Below are 24,030 nucleotides of genomic sequence, written 5' to 3' on the forward strand. Positions count from 1 at the left end.
CAAAAAAAGCAGATACAGATGAATGTCCATTTTGTATCTGTGTATTCAAAATGGTTAGGATAGATATATAGTTACATTCTCTTAATGTTTAGAGGGATTTGTTCTAATAATGTTTGTAAATAGAATATCATGTCTGCATCTTGTACAGCAATTAACCACTAGGAAGAATTTATGCAATGTGTTAATTATTGAAACTGTCCTACGAATTTGATTTAAAACTGTCTCATTGCTAATTGTTTCTCAATAAAATTATAGAGAAAAAAAGAAATGCCACCAGTCACTAGGGAAATGCAAATTAACACCACCTGAGATATCACCTTGCATCCATTAGGATGGCAATGGAGGGTAGGAGGAAGGAGGGAAGGGAGGGAGGGAGGGAGAGAGGGAGGGAGGGAGGGAGGTTAAAATAGAAGAAAGCAAGGAAAGGAGAAAGAGTTAAGGGAGACAACAAGTGCTGGGAGGATGTGAAGGATTCAGATCCCTTGTGCATGATTAGAAGGAATGTAAATGGTCAGGCTGCTTTAGAAAACAGTGTGGCAGGTCCTCAAAAACTTAAAAGTAGACGAGTCTATTATTCAACAAGGCTACTTCCAGGCATACAAAAAAATTAAAAGCAGAGGCTCAAATGGATTTTTTTCCAAGTTGATATTTTTATATCGATATTTTTATACCCATCTTTGTGACTTCCACAATAGTAAAAAGGGGGAAGTGTCTGTGTCCAGGACAGAGGGATGGACACACACGATGAGGTCTGTCTACGAGATGGGAGCATGCTCTTCCTTGGAAGAAAAGACAGATATTCTGACATGTGCTACAAGGGGTGTGCCTTGAGTACTTTTTGCTAACTGCATGAAGCCAGCCCCCAAAAGACAATGTTGTGTGATTCCGCATCTAGAGATGCACAGAATCACCTCACTCTCTGCTGAGGCAGAGTGGAGTCACCATTTGGAGAGTATGTTATTTACTTTTCTCATTGCTGAGACAAAATACTCAATGTGTAAAGCTGATGGAAGAAAAGAAAAATAAATAAAAAATAAAAAAAATTTTAAAGAATAGGAATAAACAATTACATATTTTTACACAGAAATTTAGAAATCTAACCATATACAGCATTGTAGCAGGATAGTCCTGTGACATTTTTTTTTCTTGTCTCTTGTTTCCATTTATTACCCTTTAAAAAAAAACATTTACTTTAGAGACAGTATAGCAGTAATTGATAGGACATTAGAAGCAGTACATATTTAGAAGACCAGAATGATTAACAACTTAAGTTGGCAGACCAAAAATTAGTAAAAAGAAGGGCTGCAAGGACAGCCAACATTTTAGCCCTAGCCATTCAAGGTCTCAGGACTCAGGACATAGGAGAACCTGTACTGTAACATCCTGTAACTCAGTGATGTCCCAAATTTTCTGATCAAGGAGATTATGGGGCCACAGAGGAAAGTGATCGATGATGTAGAGTGTCCCAAAGGAGAGTCACATGGAGAGAAAACATTCTCTCAGGCTTTCACAAAGAGCAAATTACTCAAGCAATGGTCTTTGCTCATCCACATGGCTGACACTGACAAAGGATCTACAAACTTCGGTATAGGGTTTCAGGGTAAATCCTGAGGGAATTTGACTGACCTTGTCAGATACCGAAGTTACATTTCTTGTTATATAGGTCTTGCTTTATCTTGGTCCTAACCATCCAGCAGAAAAGTATAAAAATGAAGTATAAAAAGTAAAGCCATATTAATATGCTGAGCTGTAAAAGACTGAAGTCAACAACTTCTGACATTGCCAATCCTATGGATAACTCACTACTATTAAGGACTACTGGACTATATTGGAATATTTTGCTGAATTCATGCACCTACAGTATTTAAATCAGAAGGGAATACCCATCTCTGACAAAGCTCAACAAAAAAGGGGATACAAATGAAGGACCATTTTGTATCTATATATACAAAATAGTTAGGATAGATATATAGCTACTCTCCCTTAATTCAATGAGAAGATTTGTACTAATAGTGTTTGGACAGGATATCATGTCTGCATCCTGTGCTATGAATAACCACTATGAAAACAACAATATGCAATGTATTAATTATTGTAACTGTCCCACTAACCTGTTTTGAAACTGTCTCATTGCTATTTATTTCTCAATAAAATTAATAAAAAAATAAAATTAATAGAAGAGAGGTTTATTTAGCTCAGAGTTTGTACAGTTTCTGTCCATAATCAGCTGGCTATAAGGCATGATAGTGTTGCTGAGAGACATCAAAGAGGAAAACTGGTTTATGGTGGGCAGAAGACAGTAAAACAATAAAGGATAGTCACACCTCTTTCTACCCCTTATATATTATCCTGCTTAGGGTGGATAGAATTCATAACTCTTATTCCTAGTGCCCTTGACCCTGGCTCTGCAGCATGAACGCATCCTAATGTCACACTCTAGATTCAGCCAAGCCTGAAAAGTCCCCACCTATGACCACAAGAAGCTTTTTTGTGGGAAATCTAGATGTAAGCCATAGCAGGCGGCTAGGACAATAGGGCACTGCTGTTTAATGGGCACAAAATTCCAATTTGAGGAAATGAAGAGTTCTAGAAATCAGTTGCAGGATAATGTGAATGGACTCAATGCTACTGAACAGTATGCTTTAAAAAGGCTGAGATGGGCTAGGGATTTAGCTCAGCAGTACAGTGCCTACATGGCAAGTGTATGGTCTCGAGTTCAATTCCCTGTATCAAAAACAAAACAAAACAAAAAAGATGGCTGAGATGATAAGCTTTATGTTAGAAGTACTGGAGCACAGTTACACAGTCCGGGCAGGACCACTACCTGCACTGCCTGTGGTCCGTTGTGTGCAGCCTTTTCAGGTTGAGGGGCACAGGGGATGGACTGTTTCAGTGAGAAAGAATGCAAGTAGGGCAGAGAGCACCATCTGATTGAGAGTGCCGGAAAGCTCTCTCTCCCCTTCTCTGTCCTGAAGAGATTAGATTCAAGGCCTTGCACTACATTCCTATGTATTTCTTCACTTAGAAGCAAGATCCTCACTAAGTTGCTAAGTTGCTGAGACTGGACTCAAATTTGTGATCCTCTTGTCTCAGCCTCCCAAACTGTTGTGATTGTCCTCAGAGGATGGGGTGGGGAGAGAGCTGACTTGTCCACCTCACCTAATGGTGTGTGTGAGAAACTTAATTCCACACAGAGAGGGCCCCAGGGCACCTGCTAGGAGAGATGGTGCACAAAAGGGGCAGAATAGGAGGTTCATCTCACCTTGTGCTTCTACCACAGTCCTCTCCAACTCTGGCTTCCCACTTTTTTTCCCCATCCTCTGAAGTCTGAGGTTTTGCTTCCATATCACAGACATTGTGTATTTTTTGTATTCTACTCAGCCTCTAAATCAATAACTGGCCTAATGCAATCAAAATCAAATGTGCTTCTGGATCTCTCTGTTTCTTTAGAAGCAAAAAAGCATGGACAGCTTTGCCTGGACAAGAACAAACTCCATCCCTGGCCCCCGAGCCAAGTGGCAGAGAGCTAAACTAGGAGGTCTCTGGGGCCCTGGCAGGTTTTGGAGCTCTGCAAGCCAATTCCCACTCGCAGGAACAGCACACTGTGAATCCAGCACTGGAAGGGCTTCAGTTTGGTGTTTGGTGCAGGGAGGGGACCTGGGGCCTCACACACACCTGGTAGACACTGCCACTGAGCCACACCTGCCCACCATTTGTGTTTTGTGATGGGGCTCCCTCCCTGTCCCGTCACTGTCCACACTCAGACTTCTTAGATGAAGCAGCTGCACTGCGGGTCACTCAGGAAGGAACTGCTGTCCAGAGGAGAGTACGCTGCTGCTTGTGACTTATTCATCAACAAACAAGGGGAGAGGGAAGAAGGGCTGTTCTGGCTCCTTGATTATAAAAAGTCTAAAATGCCTTTCTCCCTTCTTTTTGCTTCCAAAGTGCTATTGTCTCTCTATGGCTTTCCCCACTATTATTCTCTGCCAGCCATGCTTCCTGCAAACTGCCCTGTCCTCCTGGAAACACAAGAGAAGACACCATCTTGGTCATCCCGGGGGTGAGGGTTTCCAAACATAAAGTCATGTTCAGAGCAGTAAGACAGAACCATAAATCACCCAGAAGAGAAGTGTGTGCCCAGCAGATGCACAAGGAAGGGCTGCTATCTGCACAAAACTCACTGTGTGGTATCATTGAGGAAGGTGGTTGGCTTCCAGGAAGAAAGGCCAGAAGGCAGGAAGCACTGTTTGACATGAGATGGAGATGACAAAGCATGACAGTGATGGCATTCAGCACCTGACTGCACCCGGCCAGTTCCCTGTACCCTAAAACATCTCTGCGTTGCTTGCTGAACTACCCACTATGGCTGCATAAGTCAACAAGTGGCTCTGCCTCCAGGTTCAGCCTCCATCAAGACTTATTGACCCAGAGATAGATATTGACCACCCTGAGAGTGAGGTCAGCGCTGCCCCAGGGAAAATACATCTTAGTAGTCACCAAATCTGCAGACGCTGGGCCTGGTATTTTTGATTCTAAACTGCTGTTCAGAGGCCCAGTGGAGGTCAGCTCATTTCTTCATGATGAGTTGTTATCAGTGTTCACTACTGGCCAAATGCACTTGCTCCTGGAAAATTAGGTTCAAAATATTTTCAATGCCTTCTTCTCTTCAGTGATCGAAGGATAATTTGGTATTTGAAGAACTGTTATTGGGAGTCTTTCCACAAAACAATCCTTTTGAAATGTATCTAAGCACCCCTACCTACTTTCTGTGAAAATGAAGAATTTCCTGTCCCAAGTCCCCATGTAGGAAAGCAAGCCAATACACATGCACGCATGCACGGAGAAATGTCAATAATGAAATCTTGTGATTGGGAGCAGTTGTTTCTGAGCAATGCTCTTGAATGCAGTCTTTTGATGAGTGGCAGCAAAAGATGCTTCAGACAGCATTTTTGCACCCAAGAATTGCACAAGTGATTATTGTTTATGTTTAATGGGGAAAGGAAAGTTGGGGTCCCTTAGGCTGTAGACTGGAGGAAGCTGCTCTACACAAGATTGATGACACTCTCTCCCCCAGGAAGATGTAGGATGCTCGCACTTTTCTAGACTAAGTTTCTGTGCCTTCATATGCAAAACTGGAGTGGGAGTGAGGGATCTTATTTTGGGAACTAAATATGAGGGGGTGAAGAAGACACCAGCCAATGGAATCTCGAGAGCCTGCCTTTTGCAGTATGCAGACACTTCGGTAAGCACCGCGGACAATCTCTCTCACACCAACACATACAACTGTTGAACCACATTAGCTATCCAGTCACAATATGACTAAGAAGTAGAAATGTTAAATATCTATGCATCTGTACTGACACCAAGGGATTAAGGTGGATGTGAGAAACGAGAAGGGACAGCTTCTTCTTGGGGAAGAATTTCAAGTGGCGTCCACGGAAGGCCTGGGAGAAGCAGGAAGCCACCACCTTCATGGGCTGAAGGCACTACCACAAGCAAATGGAGCAGGAAAAGGTGAATATGTAATAGTCTTAACACTTCTCCCCCAAATAATCACTGATTTCTGGGTGGCTTTAGCACATCACAATTCCTAATCCCTGTCCCTTGAGGGAGGGGGATGTGACTCTCCTGGCTGTGAACTGGACTTGGGACTGGTTTCCAGCACACAGAGCCCAGCAAGGGAAAAGCAGACTTTGTACAGGAAAGGAGCTTGGAGGCCTGAACCTTAATTGTAGGCCGAGAGGGACACCACACTCACAGGACACACAGTAGGCCCTTCTGAGCCTTGATAAACTCTGGTAAACTTCCAGTTACCTATAGTCATCCTCAGCCTAAAGACAGTGACAGGGAAACTCCAAAAGTAAACAAGTCTTAAGAGTTAATTGGCTGAGTTTTAAGCCACTCTTGTGGAAACCTGCAATCCCATGTTCACAAGGGATGCCTGGAAAACATGACAAATGCTTAAATAAAAACACTGCTGTAGAAGACAGAAGGCCAAGAACAAAGCGAGGGGGAGCATCTTGACCATTTTGAGGGGAACTCATAACAGTTTTTATTGTAATAATTTTTAAAATTTAAACAATTGCTGTATTTCTTATGGTGTCTCATTGATCAAAAATTTATAGCAGCTTCTGTGAAGTAGAAACAGGACAGTATTCCCTCATCCAGCCTAATCCTGGATGGCGCTGTGGGACTTCCAGCTCTTCCCCAAAGTCAAGAAGATGGTGAAAGGGAAATATTTTCCACGAGTTCAGGACATCAGGGCAGCACAGCTAAAGACGTTGAGGAGATTTGACTGACCTTGTGAGGTACCTAAGTTACATTTCTTGTTATATAGGTCTTGCTTTATCTTGGTCATAACCATCCAGCAGAAAAGTATAAAAATGAAGTATAAAAAGTAAAGTCATATGAATATGCTAAGTTGTAAAAGACTCAAGTCAACAACTCCTGACATTGCCAGTCCTACAGAAAACCCAATACTATTATGGTCTACTGGACTATATTAGAATATTTCGCTGAATTCTTGCACCTACAATATTTAAATGACAATGGAATACCCATATCTGACAAAACTAAACAAAAAAGGGGATACAAATGAAGGACTATTTTGTATCTGTATATTCAAAATAGTTAAGATAGATATACAGCTGCATTCTCTTAATTCAATGAAAAGAGAGATTTGTTCGAATAGTGTTTGTGAACAGGTATCATGTCTGCATCTTGTACAATGAATAACCACTAAGACAACAATATGCAATGTATTAATTATTGAAACTGTGCTAGCAATTGGTTTTGAAACTGTGCTAGCAATTGGTTTTGCTATTTGTTTCTCAATAAAATTATTGAAAAATAAAAAATAAAGACATCAAGAACTGCATCAGAAAGTGGCAAGAACTGTGGGAACAGGGCACCTGAAGAGCAGGGGAGTATTTTGAGGGGGACCTGTGGCATGTGTCATTACCCAGTTTTGAAATGTAAGTATCTGGTGTGTTTCCGGTCATCCTGATACAGTGGCATTGTCCACAATGATGAGGAATCAAGACGAGCCTAGGTATCAGTCGGGAGGTGGAGGAGAACAAATGTGGCCCATGTACACAATGGGGAAGATTACCTGCTATGCGGAGAATGAGGCCTTGTCATTTGCAAGGAAACAAATGAAACCAGAAGACATCATATTAAGCAATGCAAGACAGACATAGAAAGGCAAGTATCGCAAGTTCTCTTTTCTCTACACAAACTAAGGGACAGAAGATGACCTGAAAGTAGAAAGACGGGTTGGGAAGGAGGGTGCAAGGGCAGAAGAGTGAGCGGATGGGATCAGCATGTGATGTGTGCAGGTGTGGAAATGCCACAATGGGTCACAGTGATGTGTGCAATCACGTGTTCATATAATACAGAACAGTATTATAATACACTGCAACTGCTCTACTCTATATCACTGTTGTCATTAATCTCTTTACAGTGCCCCATATATAAAGTCAGCTCTACTGTAGGTACATACATGTGTATAGGAGAATGAAGTTGGAACAGGGCTTAGCTCAGCACTGCCTGCAGGCTCAGGTGTCCATTGGGAGCCTCAGGGGGCGTCCTGCATGGTGGCAGCCACTGTATGAGTATGACAAGGCCTGTACCATGCAACAGCAAGGAAACTTCACCTCTGCCTTAACACTGGTCTTCCCCAGATCCACACCTTCATGTCTAAGCACCAGCAAAGCCAAATTAAAAGGCATGCTAAAAAATGACTGCCAGGAAGAAAGGAAAGAAGAGGGAGGGAGGAGCAGAGGGAAGGATGGGGGGGGGGTGCTGACCCTGTTTGGAGGAAAATGAGGAGCATAACATCTACATGCAATGTGATATCCTTGATTAGATCCAGGGATGGAAAAAGAACATCCTTGGAAAATTTGCTGAGATGGCTTGAAGGCTTGAGTAGGTAACAGATAGATATTGGTAGCGAGGTCTTGGCTGGGCAGACACCTTAGCTACGTAAGATGCCAACGTGCAGAGAAGGTGGGGAGAAGAGCATGTGGGACACTGTGTGCCCTGCAACCCTACTACAAATCTCAGGGTCCTTCCGAGTGAGTTAACAGGGGAGCCAATACAAGCTGGATCGCTTTCTAATTTCTACTTTTCTGAGTATGGCTTTTTCCCACTTGGCTTTGAAAAGTAGAATTTAGAATTCTATTTAGATTTTTGAAGACACTCCAGGAACTGAGTCGGGGACTCAAAAAACTTGAGCTGAGAGAGAGCACACGAGTTTGGGGACAGAAGTACCAAGAACTTTCAGCATGTTTTGAGTCTACCTGTTTGGCCCTGAGGCACACTCAAGGCCTGAGGAACAAAGATGGCCCAGCAGAGTCACTTACCAGGGTGACCTTCCTCTGCGGCTTCAGCAGCTTTGGCCTGTGGAACGAGGCAGCGATGGGGGCTGCAGAAGGAGATGAGAGGTTTAGCTCATTCCTCCTCCTGGTCCCCGGTAGCCCACCTGCTGTGGCATCACACAGGTGACCCCTACAGGACCCTTGCACAGAAGGACCCCAGCTTCTGAACAAGGTTCCACAGGCTGCTCCTCATGGGCTAGGGGTCCTCCCTGGCCTTTGGACACATCTAGTTCTCCCTGGGCTGGGTCAGCAAAACAGCTCTGCATCTGTCCTGGTGCACTGGGTGCTAGGACTGGGCCCTTTCCTGGGGACTTCTGTCCTGCTGGCTCACAGACCTGGAGAGCCATGACAGGTCCTTACACAGGTCACCACTAGGTCACTGGAGAGACCCTCTCTGTCGTTCCACCCAGGAGCTATTTGAGATTCGACCTTGGCCTTGAAAGCCCAGCTCTGTGATCTAACTCTCCAAGAGGCAGGGTATTATCTACCCATGGCTGGAGCCTGCACCTCAAGGTGCTTCTGGACTCATCTTGCTAAGCATGAGGCATGGAGAAAGATACATCTTACCCTATGCATCTTACATGGCACACCTGGAAGTCCTTGTCCTCCCAACTGTATTTAAGATCTCTTGAGGTATGGGCAGTTAAGCTGCCCAGTTATCTTAGCAACTGTCTGCAGGCAGCCTTGGTTCTCCTAAGGCTTGGAAAACACCTCACTCATGGGGCTCTACATGGAGACTGCAATCACCGAATAGCTATCATTGTATCCTAAGAACAAACCTAAAAGGCACTGCATACCAGAGGTGCATCTTTGAAAAGCCTTCTTTCTGTGGAAGTGGACTGAAAGGTGCAAACAGCCCCTGGACACTCCTCACCATGTGTAACATTTTAAAAGCTTACAGGTGTATGGGGGGTGCACTTGTGGGTTAGCTCAGGTGTATAAAGTGCCTGCTTGGACAAACTCAGTGAGGCACAAGGGACCACGGTTCGATCCCCAGCTACACATGCCACACCAGACCTGCCCTTAAGGCAGCCTGAGCCAGCCAAAAAAAAAAAAAAAAAAGTTCCTTTAAGCTAGGTGTAGTGGCACATGCCTATAATCCCAGTGCTGAGGAGGCTGAAAACAGGAAGATCACTATGAATCTGAGCTGTATAGCGAGACCCTGTACCAAGTAAATAATAAATAAATAAATAAATTTAAACAAATAAATAAAAGCTCACAGGGAAATGCTATGTAGATTTCTCTGTGGATATTGAACTTTCTCCAACCTCTTCTGGGCCACCCATCCCCCCTTGGTGGAGCATCAGTCCTGAGCAGAAGCCAAGTGGGATGGCCCATCCACGATCCATGGAAGGTCGCCCTCCAGCCCATCCCCATCCCACGTCAGCCCCAGCCACCCTCACCTTTGGCAGGGACTGCAGGGGGCACGTCCACCTTCTCTTTCCGCCTCTTGCCTTTCTTTGGCTGCAGTGGTGCCAAGCTGGTCACGCTAGTTACAGTCTCCCCTGAGCTGTAGAAGAGAAAGGGCTTGGTGAAGCCAAAGGCTGATTTGCTACAAAGCCCTCATTTCTGAGAGCTCTTGCAGCTGTGTAAGGAGGACTGTCCCACGGCCAGGCGGGGCGGCTCCACACCGCTCTCCAGGGACCCAGCCTTGGCCAAGATAAAGGCAATAAGATGAGCCTATCGGTGATTTATGAGGTGCTATTTAAAGTCCAAGTTTCCCTGGAGGGACCTGGAGCCAGCTTGTCCACATTACTTAGGGCCATATGGGTGGACGGCTTACCCAGCTTAATTGGTCACACTGGCTGGCTGGGCTGCATACCGAAGCATACTAAAGACACCACTAGAAACTTCTGCTTGGGCTCTGCTAAACCTGAGATTCCTGCCCATGCAAAGCACCTGTCAGCACTGAGGAGGCTCTGAAGGTTGTGCCAGGACATCCAGGGTCCCCGTGCTCACCAGCACGTCTGCTGCTGCACAGATGAAGGGAGTTCACCCCAAGAAGGTTGTGTTACGCACTTGGCCAACCCAGGGAGCCAGGCCCTGCAGTCTGAGTGTCTTTGCATGTGTTATCTGTGTTAATCCAGTGTTGCCACGAAAAGCCTTGGATTACAGCAAAGGCGGCGCAGGCTTACAGGTGCCAGCAGCACTCTGAGCAGCGCTCTTCCTAGAGAGCAAACACTCACAAGCCGCCCCATGCTTGGCCTTCTAGGTGCAGTGCATCCACAAACCTCCTCTGGTGGCCTATCGGTGATTTATGAGGTGCTATTTAAAGTCCAAGTTTCCCTGGAGGGACCTGGAGCCAGCTTGTCCACATTACTCAGGTCCGTATGGGTGGACGGTTCCATGGTTCCCACTGGTTCCATGCCCCACAGGGACATCCCTTGGTACTGCCTGTCCTCAGGTTCCAACCAGGTGGGTGTGATTGCCAGAGAGGCTCCCTCCTCAACCTGTGAAGATATTCTGGAGGTCCGCAGGAACGTGGCCCATTGCTGGTATCCAGCGAACAAAGGCACCCATGGGCGGCTTCGGTCCGAAGCAGAGGCTCTGTTCCATGGGGCAACATGCTCACACTCCCTCCTGGGAGAGCAGGCCAGGCTGACAGCGACTGCGCCTCTACTTTTCCAAATCAGATCGAGGTGCAGCAGTCTTTGTCCCAGAGTGTGAGGTTGAGGAGCGGAAGGTTTCCTGAGAACAGCTCAGCAGCACGGGTCAACATCGCAGGGGCTCAGAGAGCTCCTCTTGTGGGGGTTCACTGCAGGGGTGTCTGTGCATGTGTGTGAGATGATGCGAGCAGAAGGTATAGGGTTAGGTGCCACTGTGCTATTCATTTTGTTGTTATGATTTGTTTACTTATTTTAATACTGGGTATTGAACTCAGGGCCTTCATACTGAGTTATATCTCCAGCCCTTTGAAGTTTTTATTTTGAGACAGGGCTCTATAAGTCACTAAGATGCCCAGGCTGGGTTTGAGCTTGTGATCCTCCTCCCAGAGTGCTGGGATTACCTGTGTGGGTTGCCGTATCTGCTTACTACACTGTTTATAAAAGCATTTGATTAGAAATAGCCCGACTACTATTGAGCTGTGGGCTGGCTGAGCGGGTCATGGAAAATCTACAGGTGCCTCCTTCGCTGGGAAAGGAAGGAGGAAGGATTTGCAACCAAGTGAGCAAAGATAGTGGTGTTGAGAGAAGCCGAGTGCTGGGCACTGTGTGTAATGCCTTGCTCTGCCAGGGCAAAATACATGGCAAAATCACAAGTTAGAATTTGCTTGCATATCCATAAAAAAGAACCTCTCGATCGTCACAAGCATTTAATAGTCATAGTTCCAAGAACAGGGGAGTTAAGAACCTAAACAGATGTGAGACAAGACAGAGAAAATTATTTCTGAATTGCTTTACAATTAAAGGTAAATGAATATATACATGTGCTGAATAAGAGAGAGGCCGTTCTAATAACCGTCCTCTGTATTTAAAAATAAACAAACGATGAATGAATCACACAGTGTGGGAAGAAACCCAAGGATGCAGTTCCCACCCAGACACCCCCAGCACGGGCTATTTTCTTTGGGAACAGAAATACTAACTGGCCCTAGCTTAAGTACAGAGAAGCTGTGCAAATTCCCCAAGAGCCGAGAGGAACGCAGGTTTACAAAATGCTGACCACTAAGAGCAAGCGAGGGATTAGAAACTCTCGGAATTGCTTAAATATACAAACACATGTACAGCGTGGTTCTGGAGCTTTTCAAACTCTCCAAACGTTTATTTTTTTTTTTCTTTCCCATATAAAATAACAAAGGTTTATGTTTTAAAATCATAATGACAAGCATGGAGATGAAAGGAAACAAACCTACTGGGACCAAACCACTACCTTTCTAAATATTTCCACAACTCTTTCCTCTTAATTACTTTTATTTTTTTAATGAACTTGAGGGCAAATCTGAGCAGAAGGCACAAAGGCCCATGGCCCTGCTTGCCTGTGCCCTGTCCTGACCTCATGCTCCCCTACCAGCCTGTTAATGCTGAGGCCACACGGACCCCTCTGTCACCCAGAATCTGCAGGCCACAAGCTGCCGGCAAGGACCTGTGTCCAGCATCACCGTGTCCTATAGCACCCATCTGCTGACCCAACACTCCTCTGTGATCTGCCTCTGAGTCCCTCCACCCCTCTAATCCTGGCACCATTCCAACTCAAGTGGCCCAGGCAAAGATCCACCCATGATCAACAAAAGAGGTTGACTAGCCCTGGCTAACAATCTCACAGGGTCATGATGAAGGTCAGGTGAAAGCATCACTTAAATAAGGCAGCAGGAAGCAGCTAACTAGCACCTAGCTCCAGCTTCTGGCGGGCAGGCACAGTGTGAGCCTTCCACGGGGAACACTCCCATCAGCTGTTACTATTTGGATATTTTGGGGGACCCATGTTCCAAGGGAAAGGGAAGAGATGCCAGCCCTTGCTGGAGCTATGACCAGCAGAAGACCTCCTGTAAGGGATATATAGCGGGATAGAACCCCACCAGCAGCAAATGAAACAGGCCACAATAGGAGAGGCTGCACCCTGAGCAGCAGACCCCTGCATACCAGGCACAACAGCAGCTGGGATTCTGCAAGGCATCGTACAGATTCTGAGGGCGGATGTTCTGCAGATATCAAAGTCAGCAATAGTACTCTAACTGCCAAGCTTGTGTCCTCCTGGGCAAGCTGCTGTGACAGGGGCCAGGCATCCAGTCTCCAGCCTTTCTACCCTGAGAAAGCTGGAAGGGGCCAGGCCCTTCCAAACAATGCTGGCCAGACAGAGATGTGGGACTCGATCCAGTCAGCCTGCCTTGCTGGCCCTGAAGCCGGAAGTTGGGGCTCCGCCCAGATAACAGAACTAGGACAGGAAAATGTCAGTCTAGCCGGAGCCACAAGAGCTGCTCTGGGCTTAAAGCAGCTCTCTACAGAGAAAAGACCCAAAGGTGACATCGAGTGCATTGCATCTGTGTAGGTTCACAGGTTGTAGCTGCTAAACTGCAGCTGATGGGAGGAGGAAGGGCCAAGCCAAGTGCTGGGTCTCAGGGCCAGACCAAGTGCCATCGTGGCCCAGGAGTAGACTGGGAGGGGGTGGGCGGGAGACAAGTTCCCGGACTCTGTCTGGAATAAATGATGTCAGCTCTCGAGTCAGTGGGCATGGTGGGCAGCCAAGTGGAATTTTTGTCTCCGCTCTAGGGCTGGGAGTGTTTGGAAGTAGACAGAGGAAGAAAAACACGGACATAATTATAAGGAAGATGCATCCGCACAGCCACATGCTGCTTTAGTAACTAACCCTGAGATCAAAGCACACCCATGTTGAACCACAGCAGGCATCCCTCTCATGTCCCTCAGCCATCAAACGGCTGTCCTTGTGCCGGCCTTTCTCAAGGATGTGGGGAGGTGTGGCTAACTGTCCAAGCCCAAGGCTCTCAACCATCCCATGGACCCCAGTGTTCCCTAGGTCCACTCCACCTCTGCCTGCATACCCGGGTCACAGATCAAGCACCCTTGGATATCTGCCAGTCTCCTTCCTGTGGGTGGGCAGGGCTATCCTACCCAGCACAAGCTGCCTGTCATGTGCTCTAATGGGAGTTGTTGTGGCCTGAACTGGGACAGCTAGGACTCAAATTCCACCCACAGAAGCTGATGGGTTGGATGGCTTGGGTGAGGCAGCCTTGTTTATTGTGGGCCTTCTTCTGCCCTATGGGCCCAAGCTCAGCCGCCCCACAGCATCACGGGAAGGCACTGCAGAGGGTCCCTTTTACTGAGATGCTTATTGCATCCTTTCTCCACCTGTGCTCCTCCATCCTGACCCGGATGGTGAAAGGCACTCCTTCTTCATGTTCCCATGACTGTCCCACAACAGCACACTGGACATGCACACGTGGGATGCTACATGTGAAGCCTTGCACTTGTGACCTCAACAGCTGGTCCCTGCAGCTATGGTAGCCACTCATTGTCCCTTTTACTACAAGAAACACAATTAACAACTGCAGCCAGCCCCTCCCCAAGGTCAGCTGCCACCAGTGAAGACCAAGGGATTCATGCAAATAAGGCAGGTGCCTGGATTTCTCAGACTAGGCTTTTAGACTTGCTTCCTGGGTCACCTACCATGAAATACCCACAGTCAACTGATGCCACCTGTGGGAAATCATGTGCCAGGAATATCCAAGGTCAACTGGTGCCACCTGCTAGAGGTTGCTAAGCTGCACAACTACCTTCACTTATGAGATGAGTGAGCCACTCCACACTGCACAGTGCAGCCTTGAAGACGTTATTGTTAGTGAGTAATAGGTGTCAAGCATGGATAATTGTGTTCAGTGCCTGGTAAGCACTTAGTGGGTGTCATCTACCATTATCTTACAATGTTACTGTCATTGCTGTCACTGTGGAATCTGCTGAGTGCTGGCATCAAGTATAGGCCAGCCAGCATCTTGCACAGGATAAGCCAGAGTCCTGTGCCTGGACAGGGCCACCAGTGTCCTGGGAGTCATGGTACACTTTTTTTTTCTGTTTTTCAGTCTCTGTCCTTGGAGATCTGGTGCATATTTTGTATGCATACTCAGAGTAATATCACACTGTAAGCTGTTCCTTGGTGCACTGGTTCTGAGGTGCCTCTCCATTCCAGCCTCCCAGCCCCCATCCAAATGGGTCACATTACCCAAAATGTCTACTGTTAGAGCCACACAAAATGATGCTGCAAATGTGAAAGAAGGACACCCCCTGCCAGTCACATGACCTCTGCAGCACCAGCTCTGCCTGGCTGCGTCTGTGCTGATCTGGGCTGGCCCATAGCAAGAGTGCAGAGTGGTACCTACTGCCCAGGAGGGGAGGCAGGGCCTTCACGGAGGCCATGGTGAGTGTACCAGTCTTGTCTGGCTGCTTCCTCTCCTTTCCCAAGAACACTGAGGGCCTTGAGACAGGCAGGTGCCTGGAGCCAGCCCAGCCCATAGGGGTAGCAGCCTTCTCCCCACATGTTTCTTTCATCATCTGGAATGAAAAGGTTCAGAGCAGACATGCAGAGGGAGCGTGACATCCTGAGCACGTCACTTCGTGAAATCCCTTGTTTCCTTTGTTGAAGTTTAGAAATTCCTCACAGTCTGGAGAAGGCTCAAACCCTTCCCATCCAGCTTCCGTAGGTGAACTTGTACCTTGCAGGGCTTTGATGGAAATTAAAAATAAATTCAAAGTGCCCAGCTGTGCCAGGAGGAGGGCACAGTGTGGGCAGCTGAGAGCCAATAGTCCATGGCCTCTGTCATCTCAGGAAGCCGCATGGTGAACCTGAGGCTTAGGGACAAGGGAAAGTCTGCACCCCACTTTATGGAGTGTTTCACTTCCCTTGCCCAGCTCACGCAAGTCCACAAAGCTGCCAGAGATGATGGTCCAATGGACACCAAGTGGGCTTGTGTACAGGTGGAGTATCCTTCGTACCACCTAAGGAAAACACTACCCCTGGGCTGCCCTGCCCCTGCTCCTCTAGCCAAGCGGACTGTGGAAGCAGCCTGGTAGGGGCTCATAACTGGACAGTACTGACCCAAGTAAGCCAGAAGGAGGCTGGTGTGGGATGCACAGTGCCTCATGTGTGCCCCGATGCCATCCTTGCCTGGGTGTCCATGTGTGGGCTGAACACCATGTGAATGGGACTGTGTTTAGAGCTTCTGCACCCTTGGAGACAGAACGTCCCCTGTGCATACCTCTTGGGGATAGTATGACCTGCACTGCCCTCGTGGGTCCCAGAAAGCCCTCCTGCAGGAGCTACTCATACCAGAATCCATGATCATGGGAGAGTCTGCTTGACTTTGCGTCCTCAAATCTACCTCTTCTGGGAGGCCACTGAGCTCCTCAGAGTCATGTGCATGGAGCCACTGCAAGCACCTCCTTGATCACCCCTGTATTCTTCCCACATCCCTTCCAGGGCCTGACATCTTTAGCACCTGCCCCTAGCTGGCAGGCATGGACACATACAACCGTGCCAACCTTCTAGTGCATCTGGATCCAGGGCCTGGGGCTGGCTCCCTCCTATGCCACCACACTATTCATAGGGCAGGAACCCTCTGTGCATGACTGTCCCCTGGGGAGTAGGCGTGATGACAGCCCCACCTCGGAGTTCTGTGGGGACCATGGAGGAGGCCCTTGCTGTACTCCTTGCTTCATGCCCTCCCAGGTTTAGGCACTTCATACAAGTGCCGCCTGGCTACTGTTGTCAGCAGGAGGACTGCCCCTCCCTGCCCATGACCCTGACACAACGCAAGGCTCTGCCTGTGTCTCCAGAGCTTCCAACCCCAGGGCTGGGGATATAGCTCAGTGGCATACCTGTCTGGAAAGTCCAAGGTCCTGAGTTCAGTCCCCAGTACCAGAAAAAAAAAAAAAAAAAAAGATTAACATCCCAGGGACCAAGTTCCTCCAATCCCTGCTACTCTCGCCTGCTGGGCTGCCCATGCCTGTGTTCATCTGGGTATTTAGTTGTCCTTCAGGCAGGGTCCAAATACATTTCCAGATACTGTTTCCACTTTTAACAGAGGTTAAAAAGCTAACCAAAGCCACACAGCAATCAATGGCAGAGCGTGGATTTGAACTGAGGCAGCGGGGCCCCAGGGCCTTGACCTCCTCAGCAGATCACCTTTCACAGAAGGAATCAATGCTCCTCCATAGCCCTTCGACCATTTAGTACATTCCAGCTGAGCTCAAGCATGTGCCTCTAGACCTCTGTGAAGTACTGTCTCCCCTTCACTCTGAAGTCCTGAGCACGTCACTTCGTGAAATCCCGTGTTTCCTTCGTTGAAGTTTAGAAATTCCTCAGTCTGGAGAAGGCTCAAACCCTTCCCATCCAGCGTACAAAGCATGAACCAGTCGTGCCTGTGCCTGTGCTCAGTCCTGTATGTGCCTAGCCCGGGTCCACTGATCACAAGGAATAGTGGGGGGCTTCCACAGTGGCTGCTGTAGTGGTGCCCAACTTGATGCCTGCCACTTGTGAGCCTGTCACTGGCTCGCACCCGGGAAAGGTACTGGCTGGGGACTGCGCTGCTGTCTGTCTCAATGGTTTTTTGTTATTGTTTGTTTTTTATTCTTTCGATACAGTGTCTCCCTATGCAGCTTAGACTCATAGTAATCCTCATGACTCAGCCTCCCCAGTGCTGGGATTATGGATGTGCGCCTAGTTTTGGGGCCTCAACAGTTTTCTTCAAGGTGGTCCAGGGGAGGCACTCAGCCTTGTGCAACTGGTACAGTTTCATTTGCCACCTGATTGTCCAGGACTTTCAAAGCAGTTTCACACTGACTGGCTGCGCTGCTCTAGTGCTGCTCTTCCAGGAAAAATGTGTTTAAAACCTGCTGTCCCTTCTGCTCTGGGACAAGTGCGTCCTTGGGACACTTGCCGATGACAAAGTAACCATCTCTTGATCCTGAGGTCAGTGCTACCCCTTCTGGCAGTGACTTCCGACCTCTGGGACAATACACAGTGGAGAGCAGACTGATTTTCTTTCCCTTTGAACTCCTCCTAGCAGATCACAGAGTTCTCCAGGGCCCACGTCCTGCCCAGCTCACTTGGCCAGGCCTCTTTTTCTGTGGCCACAGCCTCCTCAGTTCCGGCCTGTAGTTCCCTGAGGTTCCTTACCCAGCCTGAGGTTTATGTGCCTGGCAGCTTGCCTTGGTCCTAAAGGAGAAGTAGCCAGAGGATGGAGAAGGACGGTGGTCCTCTCAGAACTCAAGATGTTTACTGCAACAACTCATGACCAGCGGGAAAGCCACAGGCCAGCTTCCACCTTCTTCACTGGTGGGAACACTGCAGCTCATCTCAGAGGAGCCTGGAATTGTCCACAGCCTCGGGGTCAAGATTTGGGTCTTCAATCTGCCCCACAGGCCACGTACTGAAAGCCTGCTGGCCAGCCTCTGGGGCTACTGGGGATCTGGAGACACAGCACCTCCTGTGGAAGTGAGTCCTATGGAAGGGCCCCTCAATAGGGTTACTGGGACCAGGAATGCTATGACTCGTATTTATTTGTTTATTTTATAATTTGTATTCATTTTAATGAGAAAAAATATAAAATAGTGATATGAAACAGCTTCAAAACAGGTGAGTAGGATGTGTACAGTAACTAATACATTGCATATTGCTGTCTTAGTAGCAGTTATAAGAGGACAAGATGCAGACATGATATCTTGTCTAAACAATATTAGTACAAACATTTATTGTCAGTGTGAACTAAGAGAAATTAGCTGTATATCTATCCTAACTCTTTTGTGTATACATGTATATATTTTTTCCTCCCCCCTTTTTTCACAACAAAACTGTCCTTTATTTACACTTTTGTGAAGTTAGTGACATGTGACAATAGGTTGCTTAGCAGCTGATAGCAAACCTTAACCAGACAGGATGTTCACCTCAGGAGTGAGGTAGCTTGTTTGCTTTAGGCACTGGGCCAAATCCCACCTACACATATTTGATCAAATTTCTAGCTTCGTGGCTCCCAATATATTCCTCTTTTTTGTTTTGTTTTTTTACAGATGGGTGCCCCACTACAATTAGAGAAGTGGTATTTGGAGAAGTCTTTAAAGAACTTTTTCATACTTGAAACCAGTCTAAAGATTGTAGGTACTTGAATTCAGCAAAACAACCCAATATAGTCCAACAGTCCATAATAGTAGTGGGTTATCAGCAGAACTGGCAATTGTCAGAAGTTGTTGACTTGAGCCTTTTACAGCTCAGCATATTAATATGACTTTACTTTTAATACGTCATGGTTATATTTTTCTGCTGGATGTTAAGACCAAGTTAAAGTGAGATCTAAAATTTAACTTTCATGTCTGAAAAGGTCAGTCAAATCCCCTCAGTATTTACCCTGAAACCATGTACAGCAGTTTGTAGAACCTTTATCAGTGTCAGCCATGTGGACGAGTCACGGCCATTGCTGGGCCAATGTGCTTTCTATGAAAGCCTGAGAAAATGTTTTCTCTTCATGTGACTCTCCTTAGGCACACTCTCCGTCATCGATCACTTTCCTCTGTGGCCCCATAATCTCCTTGATCAGAAATTTTAGGACATCACTGAGTTATAGGATGTCACAGCACAGGTTCTCTTATGTTCTTAGTCCTCACTAACCTTGAAGGGCTAGGGCTAAAATACTGGCTATCCTTGTAGCCTCTTTATTTCTCTAATTTTTGGTCTGGCTTTTGTTTAGACGTCTTCTCAAAACCTCATGCGGTCATAGGTGAGGCTTTGACAGAAGTATCTGGATTAGAGGGCGTGATGCTGGGATTGATTTGTGGTGCAATGCTAGGCTCAGGGGCTCTAGAATTAAGTGTGAGTGCCACCTGCTCTAAGTAGCCTGGATCAGATAAAAGGGGTAGAAACACACTCCCACAGTGCCTTGCTGCTTCTGCTGCCTTCTGCCCACCGTGACCTGTTCCTCCTCTGCAGTGCCTCTCTGCCAAGCCGCCCTGCCTAGTGGCCAGCCAGTTATGGACTAAAACCTAGGAACTGTGAGCTAAATAAACCTTCCCCCACTTTGGCTTTGGGTGTCAGGTTTTTTGTCTCAGCAGAGAGAGAAAAATTGCTAAGACACAGCCCTTTCCTGTGCTTCTGCTTTCCAGCCCCCACGAGGGAGCAGTCTTCCTCAGCTAGCTGTTACCACCATGATGCTCTGCCTCAACACAGAGCTGAAAACAATGGAGCTCACTGAGCACAGACTGGAGCCCCTGAGCTTGTGTGCCAACACCAATCCCTCCTCCTTTAATTTGATTTCCTCAGGTCCTTCAGAACAGTAAAGGGGTTGTGACTGACACACTTTGTGTCCCAGCACTGAATGCCATCCTTGCTGTACCCATGGATAGCATCTTTACCACACAGTGTGAGGCCCAGGAGGCAAGAAGGAGCCCACCCTGTGGGAGCTGTGTGCTTAGGATGGGCCAAACCTGAATGTCACAGGAAGCAAGCCCCAACTGACAAGGGCTGGCTCTGACCTCCCCAGCCATAGCTTCCTCTCTCAGTTACTCTTCATTCGTTGCTGGGACAGATACCTGACACCCAAAATGAAGGAAGGAAAGGTTTATTTAACTCACAGTTACTGGAGGTTTCAGTCCATACTAGGCTGGTTCCAAGGCAGCATGGCACATGGCAGAGGGCATCCTTTCACGGTGGTGGCAAAGAGCATGAGACCGAAATGGAGAAATAGCAGCAACAATGGCAACAGAGGGGAAGTCTATCTCTCTTAAATTGCATTCAGGCTTTCTCTTCCAGGCTGGGGAAAGTACACACCCATAATCCCAGCAGCACTAAAACCCATAATCCCAGCCTTGGATCACCCATATTCCCAGTAGATCATGAGTTAATCACAAACTCTAGAAGTTCCTGCCCCATGACTGCATGAGGTTTTGGGGAGACAACTAAACACAAACCATAACACTTCCCCAAGGAATAAAAGGCTGCATGCCCCCACCCTTAGGAGTCATGCCCCCACCTACAGAGTCATATGCTTCAAAAAAAAAAAAGCAAACAGCTTTAAAGAGGCATAACTGAGGTACACTAAAATTTGATGAACATAGTGTACAATTCAATCATTTTAATTAGATTTAACATCTATATAAAGTTATGTGACTATTACTACAATAGTTTTAGAGTATTTAGGGTTACCCCTCAAAATTTTCCATATATATATATATATATATATATATATATATAGTTAATTCCCACTCCTACTCTCAAGCAAACACTAATTTATTTTCTGTCTCTATCGATTTACTTTTTCTAGGCATTTCATTAAACAGAATCATACAATACATAATTTTGCAACTGGCTTCTCTCACTCAGTTGTGTTTTGAGACTGATACACATTGCACTGTCTCATTACCAAGTATGCAATCACTTGTTGGACACTGTGTACAGCATGGTGATGTTTAGATTGCTCCAGAGTGTGCCTATTAGGAAAGAAGTAGCTAGGAACAGCTACACGGAGATTGCTGGGTGGAAATCTGAGTTCAGCTCCCAGGGTTGATTTCTACAGGGAGAGTTGCTGGGCCCCATGGTAAGTTTGGCATCTTAAGAAAAGTGATAACATCCTTTCCTAAGGGGCTACACTGCTTGATGTTTCCAGCAGCAATGCACAAGGACCTAGGATCTCTACACCCTCTCCAGTCTTTGTTTGTGTCTGGCTTTTTGATTAAAGCCAGGATGCAGTATGATTTTAATTTGCATTTACCTAAGGATGAATGATATTGAACATCTTTTCATGGATTGTATATCTTTACCATTATTATTATTGCTATTATTATTATTGCACTGGAGATTGAATGTAGGCCTTTGCACGAAGCTATATACTCAGCCCTGCTGTTATTGTTTATTTTGAGATTGGGTCTTGCTAAGTTGCTAGATTGTCAAGGCGAGGCTAGTGAATTGTGATCCTTTCTGCCCCAGCCTTCCAGAGAGCTGGCATGACAGGTGTGCTCTACCACATTTGTGTATCTTCTTTAGGGAAACATTTTCTCCAATCTTATTGTCCATGTTAATTGTGCTGTGTCATCTTATTATTGAAGAGCTCTTTATATATTTGGAAGCAACTTCCTTATCAGTTAGCAGGTTTAGGGGTATTTTCTCTCACTCATTGGCTTACATTTTCATTTTTAATAGTGTCTTTAGACATACAACTGTTTCTCATTTTATCAATTTTTTCATTTCTGAGTCTTGCACGGGTGCCTTTTCCAAACTCAAGATCATAAAGATTTATCTCCTGTTTTCTTCAAAACTTTCTGCAGCTTAGGTTTTAACAGTGAGGTCTCGGGTTAATTTTTAGTTTGTCACAAAGACCCATGAACAGGGTCTCTGTTCATGTTTGGTATATGAATATCCACGGACCTCAGCAGCTTCTGCTGAAAAGTAGGTCTGGCAGGAGTTCACATGGTACCTTTCCTGAAATTCCCTCGACCGTAACTGTAAAGATGTATTTCTGGGTTCTTGGTAATGCTCTATGAAGCTCTGTGCCTATATTTAACCAATCCCTAAATGTTTTGGTTACAGGAACATCAGAATAGGTCTTGAAAGCACTGCATAAAATCCTCCAATTTTTTAAATAAAATTTACAAATATAATCTAGAATCATCTTGGCACTTCCAACAAAAATGTGTGTTTAATTTATTTGCATAGAGCTTGCCCCAATGTTGTTTGGTTATTGATTCCTGGTTGATTCCAATATAGTCCAAGAACACATTACATGACTGGAATTCTTCTAAATGTGCTGATCTTTGTGTCAAAGTCCAGGATATTCCCTGTGTTGGTGAATGTTCCATAGGACTGAAGAAAAATATGTTCTTCCAGAGTTGTTTGTTTAATATGCACCAAGGGATTGATCTGGCTGACTCTTGTGTTTATGTCTTCCACAGCCTTGGAAACTGTCTGTCCACAGTGGGCCTATCAAAAAGGGGGGCCTGAAATCCCCATTAAACTCCAGGTTTATTTGTTTCTTCTTTAAGCTCTTTAATTTTTGCTTGATGCTCACGGCTTTTCTGTTCAGTGTATTACACAGGGCCTTTGTCTTCCTGTGGATTAATTATTTTATCATCTCATGCTCCTCTTTGTCTACAGCAAGTTTGTTTTTTTTCATGAAGCTTAATCAATACATTTACTCCTGCTTTTTTATTGTCTGTGTGATATAGCTTCTTGCATTCATTTACTTTCATTATACCTATATCACATTGTGCATGGAGTGAATTTCACATACATGATACATTTGGATCACATCTTTATTTACTGTCTGCCAGGCTCTATGACTAAGGAAATGTATTCAGAACATTCACACTTAAGTCTTCCATTTTGTTTATTTACTCTAAGTTCTCATTTCTCCACTTTTATATGACTTAGATAGATAGATAGATTGATTGATTTAACTTGATTTTTCTATAGTGCTTTTAAGTGGGACTTTTTGCACAGTTATTTTAGTAGTAGCTTTGGGCACTTCAATGTTCATGTTTGACTGACCGCAGTTCTCTAGAACCTCATTGCATAAGATGTAGAACCTTCCTTATATTGAAGTCCTTTTATCTCCTTCACTTTTGAATACCACTGTCTTGAGTATCAGATGGTTTTATACTTTCATTTCAATCATCAAATATGGTATTTAACATTCATGTCTGTTCATGGGAAGTAAAGCCTTCCTGTTTCCTTTCTATTCCTTCAAGATTTCTTCTTTTATGTCTGAAAATTTTCAATTAGCCATTATTTAAAGCAAGTAGGTCTGTTAGTGCGAGACTCTCTGAGTTCTCCTGTAATTGAGAATGCCTGAATTTCCCCTTCATTCCTGGAGGATAATTTCGCTGGGTATAGAGTATGTGACTGACTCTTTGTCCTTTCGGTATTTAAGAAGTGCTGCTTCTTTCAGTCCTCTACTGATTCAGAGGAAAACACAAACATTCAAGTTTACCTTCTGCTTAACTGTTTGATGAGTCTTCATGTGGATTTTATTTGATTTATCCAGTTTGATCTTCTTTAAATCTATGAAGTTTTTTTCTTTTGATAAATTGAACACAATTTCATTCGCCATTTTCCCCATGTTCTTTCAACTCACTTTTTCCTCTTTTTTGAATTCTAATTGCAAAATATCAGATTTCTTGTTCTGTAGCTGAGGGTTGTTCATTATTTATTTGCTTTTAGTCTT

The 24,030-nt window shown here is 45.7% G+C and overlaps 1 protein-coding gene across 5 annotated transcripts in view; it reads right to left on the bottom strand.

Annotated features, from left to right (window-relative positions):
- Nucleotides 1-24,030, bottom strand: part of Vstm4 (V-set and transmembrane domain containing 4) — an 88,759-nt gene that overhangs the window by 23,222 nt on the left and 41,507 nt on the right. For 4 of the 5 annotated variants that reach the window (XR_002819296.1, XM_004646963.2, XM_023707257.1 and 1 more), the window contains exons 6-7: nt 9,782-9,888; nt 8,364-8,425 (exon numbers count right to left, since the gene is read on the bottom strand). Coding sequence is in view for 4 of the 5 variants with exons in the window: in XM_004646963.2 (XP_004647020.1) it covers nt 8,364-8,425; nt 9,782-9,888 (169 nt within the window). In the remaining variant the exon portion in view is untranslated. Of the gene's footprint in view, nt 1-6,914; nt 7,115-8,363; nt 8,426-9,781; nt 9,889-24,030 lie in introns of those variants that run through there. The other variant, XM_023707259.1, reaches the window with a different exon arrangement.

The sequence above is a fragment of the Octodon degus genome, unplaced genomic scaffold (genome assembly GCF_000260255.1).
Source record: "Octodon degus isolate 3935 unplaced genomic scaffold, OctDeg1.0 scaffold00285, whole genome shotgun sequence".
Lineage (NCBI taxonomy): Eukaryota > Metazoa > Chordata > Mammalia > Rodentia > Octodontidae > Octodon > Octodon degus.